Source organism: Mus caroli, chromosome 2 (genome assembly GCF_900094665.2).
Source record: "Mus caroli chromosome 2, CAROLI_EIJ_v1.1, whole genome shotgun sequence".
In the NCBI taxonomy this organism is placed as follows: Eukaryota; Metazoa; Chordata; class Mammalia; order Rodentia; family Muridae; genus Mus; species Mus caroli.
This window is the reverse complement of record NC_034571.1, coordinates 23773712-23779711: the sequence shown is the minus strand read 5'-3', so window position 1 is coordinate 23779711 and position 6000 is coordinate 23773712. Positions and strand designations below refer to the sequence as shown.

The 6000-nt window shown below is 52.0% G+C and overlaps 1 protein-coding gene across 2 annotated transcripts in view; it reads right to left on the bottom strand.

The window, feature by feature from the left end:
• The window catches only part of Col5a1 (collagen type V alpha 1 chain), a 151755-nt gene that overhangs the window by 108357 nt on the left and 37398 nt on the right, over nt 1–6000 (bottom strand). For both annotated transcript variants that reach the window (XM_021182365.2, XM_021182371.2), the window contains exons 3-4: nt 1838–2051; nt 538–700 (exon numbers count right to left, since the gene is read on the bottom strand). In XM_021182365.2, coding sequence (XP_021038024.1) covers nt 538–700; nt 1838–2051 — 377 coding nt within the window. The remainder of the gene's footprint in view (nt 1–537; nt 701–1837; nt 2052–6000) is intronic.

Here is a 6000-nt window from a genome sequence, read left to right as displayed (position 1 = left end):
ACACACACACATACACACACACACACATACACACACACACATACACACATACACACACACATACACACACACACATACACACACATACACACACACACACACATACACACACACATACACACACACACACACCGAGTCATTTGGTTCCCTCCCAGTGGTCCCAGGAGTGGCCCAGTTCTGCCCTGCAAGTACCACTCAGAGGAAGCTGGCTCTCTCAGTAGAACCCTTTCCCATAAGAAGGTGCCAGTCAGAGCAAGCTTGCCAAAGCCCTGTCTCTATCCCAATGTGGCACCCAGGAGACAACTACTGGGTTGCTTAGAAACAGGCAGTCACGGCCACCCCTGCATGGTACCCACATGGTAGCCAGTCTGGCCGTTCCACTCATAGGTCGCGGCATCCTTGGGAAGCAATAGAATCAAATTGATCCCTAAACGAGGAGATGGGTCTCCCACAGTAGCCACAGATCTCTACATGAAGAACCACCACGTGACCACAAACATCCCAAGTGGCATAGGGGACTGCCCATCTCCTGCCTACCTCAAATATTTCATCATCCAGAATCCGGGAGCCAAACATGACGATCCCGTTGGTATCTATTATGGGGTGGTCACTGCGGCTGAGGAACTTGGTAATCTTCTTCTTACAGTCGAGGATCAAGGTGACATTTTTCTTGTAGACACTGAGAGCAATTCGATGCCACCTGCAAAGAAACAAACATTCAGGCGGGGAAAGGTTGCACACTGCAGAAGACCAGAGTGGCTTCACAGCAGAGTCCCCAGGGCCTTGCACCGCAAAGCCTCTGTGTGACAACTCTGGAGACACATCTGGACAATAGCACCCGAGAATCATACTGTCACTTAGAGAATCTCTAAGAGTCAAGAAAGGGATCACATCCACTGGCTTCAGAACTAATTTTCAAAGGCAACGGGAGGCTTCGTTTCCCATTCTGAATATAGCATCCATACGCAACACGTCATTAATGTCTATAAACCAGAAAGCACTTGTCCTAGTTCAGAGAGTCATCTCTGTTTAACCTCCCTCTTTCAGTGCAGCTGAGAATGTTCTGGGCTTCCATGATCCCTGCTTTGAGAAATCCTAATGTAGGCCTGGTACGTACAGTGAACGGGGGCCAGACTCTAGGAAGAGCGCTTGTAACACAGGTACTTCTGGGGGACAGATGTAACTTACAGGAGATCCCATTGTTCTCAAGTCCCCTCAGGTCCTCAAAGCCAGATTTCTCATCTCTAAGATGCAAATCCCGTGATCTCCTTGGGAGAGGTGAGCATGGGGACTTAGGGTGGGTTCAGCCATTGAAAGAAGTCATACGGAGGCTGTGGTCACAGTCACATTATACCTCTTTACATGGGATGTTATCTCTGACAACTGTGGGCTAGATGTGATGGCTTGATACAGAGTCTTGCTAGAAAACCCAGAAGCCATAGCCTGTGGTCCCCAGGGCTGCCTTATGGATGCCGCCAGCAGGATTCCGAACATAGGTCTTTGTCTTCCCTCACTCACACAGACACTGTCCAATCCAAAAAGGAGGTCCCTCTGGGAACAGGTGAGCAAGGCCATGTCCTCTGCCCCTTCTGATCTAGGGCCAGCACAGGGCACACATGGCGCATTTTATAGGACAGCAGGGCTAGGGAATAGCAAAGGTCCCCTGAAGTTTTAGAGAAGAGAAGAAACGAGCCCAAGCCTTTGAACGCCATGTCCAGCGCCCCACCACCTGGTACCCTTCAGGTGAGCATCATAAACCATCTACTACCGGGCTAGCTGCCGCCGCCGCACTCTATCTGGCCAGCAGCTCCATCCCCTCCCTCGGTGGGATACTTACTTGCCATCGGACAAGTTGATGCCAGGGAAGAGAGGGTACTCTTCAGGCCCGGGCTTCCCCGTGTGGTCCTCATAGAGGAAGACAGGGGAGCGGCCCAGCTCCAGCCCCAACTGCTGGATGCCCTGCTCATTGTAAATGGAGACGAGGAAGGCCTGGCTGCCTTTCTTGGCTTTCACGGTTGTCAGGATGGAGAAGTCCTCGGGAAAACCGGACTCTGGAACAGAGGACAGGATGAGAAGGCCATAGGAGAACCCAGACCCTGGCCAGCTATGGCAAGCTGAGACTCTTCTGGCAAACTCTGCTGTAGGCGGCACTCCTCTTCCGCTTATCCGCCCTAAAATCAAACCTCTACCGCCTCCTCCACCACCAGGGTTCAAGCTGTCCGTTCAAGGCACAATCGAAACACAAGTTTCTCTAGGAAGGCCCTTCCGGTGAGGACCCCACAACACCCTCTCCTTGGCTCCGAGCTGCACCTCTGTGCATCTGCTTATGAGTCCTACTCGGGACCCACTGGACTCAGCAGCTTAAGGGGAGGACCTCTGAGTCTCCAGCTGCATCAAAGGCTAAATACACTGTGTGCCTCATCCAGTGTCAATCACGGGGGATGTGAGGAGTGGAGGAGAGGGGAGTGGGAGACAGGCCTGAGCACGTCTTGACTCACGTGGTCTGAGAATTCCTTGTCAATAAGCTCATCAAAGAAAAATCAGAAACAAATTTTAAAAATACTCCCAATTTAAAATTTTAAGAAAAACAAATATGTTGAACAGGAAAGCCTGTCCCTTTCAAAACAGGAAGTTCCCTTTTTTTGAGTACCTAAACCCACTCCTAGCCCTAAGAGCACCTAAACCCACCCTCAGCTGGAGCTCAGTGAGCCCTTGGCTGCCCCCTCCCCATGGAGCCTGATGGAAATGTCAACTATCCTCCTATGATTGAAGTTTTGCCACCAACTGCCTGGGTCTGATAGGATGTAAGCCACACAGTCACTTAATGTGAAGGAAAGCGATCTAGAAATATTCCTTCCTTCCCCCACCCATGGATAGGGCACTTCTCAGATCCCTCAATGGGTAACACCCAGCAAGGTATCTGGCAGGAACAGACTGACGAAGCACCGGATGGTGAGGTACCATCAAGCCACACTGTTTCCTCTGTAGATGCTGGGAGTCTGAGTTACGGGCTGGGACGAGACAGGAGCGTCTGGCTATTCCATTTTCTCCTTTAGAGTTGGAACAAGGTCAGCCAATTGGCCCAGGAGGCCACTAGTCACTGCTGTAGCAGGCTTTGTCACAGTTTCCTTGCAAAGCTATCCAAGGGTGCCCTCTATTGTTGGAACTGCAGGCTGCAGGTACCAGGCTAGGGAAAATCAAGATGTCCTAGATCTGGGGTTGGGGGCTGGGGGCTGGGGCACAAACAGGGCATAACGACTTGACTGCTCTTCCCTCCCGTTTCTGATGTAGGGCACAGGCAGAGAGAGCTAATGGAGGCTGTGGTCGAGTCTGACAGGGAAACTGCAGATCCCAGGGGTGGCACAGGGTATGGTGGGATAGGAAGCCAGTGGAAGACCATCCCATAGGGTCACGACCTCTCGTCAAGGGGACCTCAGACTCTGACGTGGGATAGTCATGTGTCCTAGCCCAAGTCAGGAGCCCAAAGAGGCTGGGTGTGCAGGGGCCTGTTTGTGTGCTGGGCAGCACCAGCTCCCCTGGGCTCAGGGTGACAATTTCAGGCTGCTCTGATAGCTGGTAATGATGGCCATGCACCTGCTTGAGGTAGTTGTGGGGAAAAGGACTCCACTGGGGGACCTGCTTAGCCTGCCTTCAACTTCCAGACGGGAGGCTTCTTGGAAGGGGACATGCGAGCCCGCACTGTCTTGTCACCCTGGGTATCACACTGCACCCTCTACTAGGCAGGGGTGTGAAGGAAAACAGAGGTCTCCACCTTCACTGGTGTTGATGGGCACTGAGGACTGCTGTGCCTACCCAGTTGAAGGCCCCAGTTAGCCATGCCAGTGGCTGGGTGCTGTACCTGTAGGACGTGGACACCAGAGCGGACCCTACAGCAGCTGCGAGGTCACTGTCTGCATTCAGGGTGGACCATGCGGTCATTATCCAGTCTCTGTGCCCACCCTGACTCTGTGTCATTGACTGAAAGGATGAGACGCATGGCACATGAGAGAGTCCTCTTCCTCCATCATGATCTATGGTGGAGGGCAGCCAGCCCGTCTCTCCCAGCTCATTAAAATGCCCCTCCTCAATGTTTAAAATCACTATGGTAACAAATTTTCTCAGCTCAGACAAAACTTGGAAAAGATGAATTATGTTGAACATTAATCTCTCTCCTAGCAAAATAACAATGGATTTATAGTCCCTTTAAGAAGGTCTCTCTTCACTACAACAGGAGCTGACACTGTACGCCAAGCTTCCGGGTAGTCTGGAGAAGTGCATGTGCAGTCTGGTGCCTCCTGACTGATCTCACTCAGAAAAGCCACCACAGTGGAGGGCCAGCAGCTTCCCTCATGGGGTATCCTCCCTCTTCCCACCAGCACCCAAAGGCCCCGGTCCACGGCAGGGATACAGTAGGCAGCTAATAAATGCAGCTGCCATGGAATTGACTCTTCCAGAGAATCTCACATACTACTATATGGGCAGGATGGCCACAGCCTCTCAGAGAAGACACAGTTCTGCTCACTGAAGGAATGCAGTACCTCTGACCTGCTGCTGTATTCTCACACCATCCTAGGGCCCTATATCCCATGGTCCAGCTCAGGCAGCCGCACCCTGCTTCCCATGCATGACCTTTGTCTAGGGCCAGCATTCCAAGATGTAATTTATCCTGTGGTCTGCAGTGGACTGGTCGGACCCAGGGCCTCTGGTCGGTGAGGATAGGAGGGAGCAATAGGGGTAGCTGGTCAGGGGCTGCTCCTGGAGCCAGCTGAAGACTTAGGATCCTGGAGTAAAGATGGAGCCCTGGAAATGGGGGGATAAGGAGAAGAGCTCCCCGACAATCCATCCTGTCTAGTCCTGAGTGAGCCAGAAATCTCAGATACCTCCTCAGAGAAGGATGCTGAGGAGAGCAGAGGGAAGACCAGTCCTCAGTGGAAGAATGGTGGGGACTGGTTCTCCACACACAAGGTGAGGCCAGGGGTCAGGCCTTAGTGTCAGTCAGGAGACCATTACAAGCAGCTGGTGCTAGCTGGGTAGACATAGGAGCAGTAAAGCTGTATACAGGGAAAGTCCAGGACCACCTTCATGCATGGCCTGCTATTTTCTTTTAGATATGGTGCCTACCCTGTGGGGGAGAATGGCCAGACCTTATGCCATGAACAAGCTAGCCCAGCCATCTAAAGACCCAGATCCACACAGCCCAAGAAGGAAAGATTATGCTGCTCACTAGGATAAGGCTGTCTCGGGAGATCAGCCCATAACCAAGGGCGTCATTGAGCAAGCACTAAGACAATTCCAGACATCTATTCATGCTCTACCCAATCCAGTCTTGCTGCGGTTGCCTGGAGCCCTCAGGCCTCCTAGTGCAGCTACCACAGACAGCCTCCCCACCCTGGTGCAGCCAAGGAGCTCCTGCACTCTGGAAGAAGGCACACAGTAGCTAGCAGCCACCCTCATTCTTACCTAGGCTGCTGTGATGGCTGGCATGTAGCCACGTGAGTCCTGTGGAAGACCTCCCACAAGGTCTGACCTGTTTCCCAAGCACTTGTCAATCAGAAAGCCTGCAGTACCTTCCAGGATTTTCCAGGGTCAATCACCTACTCTGAGGTATACAGCCTCAGACACCAGATGATGGATAATGCTGACCCTGGAACAGCTTTTCCAGACTGACCCATGGGACCTGAGGAGATGACACCACAGAGACTCCTCTGCAGAGACTCCGAAGCCACCTTGGCTGCACTGGCCACTGTCAAGACAATCAGTGAATGGCCCGGTGTCCCCCACACCCTAGCTACAGCAAGTCTAAATATCTAATCAAGTTACTAATTTGAGGACAGTTGAAAACAAAAACAAAACCTTCCCAGGACTGGGGCTGGGACTCAGTTATCAGAGTACTTCCTGAACCCATATGGAGCTCTGAGCTTGATCGCCAAAACCACATAAACTTCATACTGATGCATGCCTGCATTCTTAGGGCAAAAAAAAAAAAAAGGTGGATTCAAG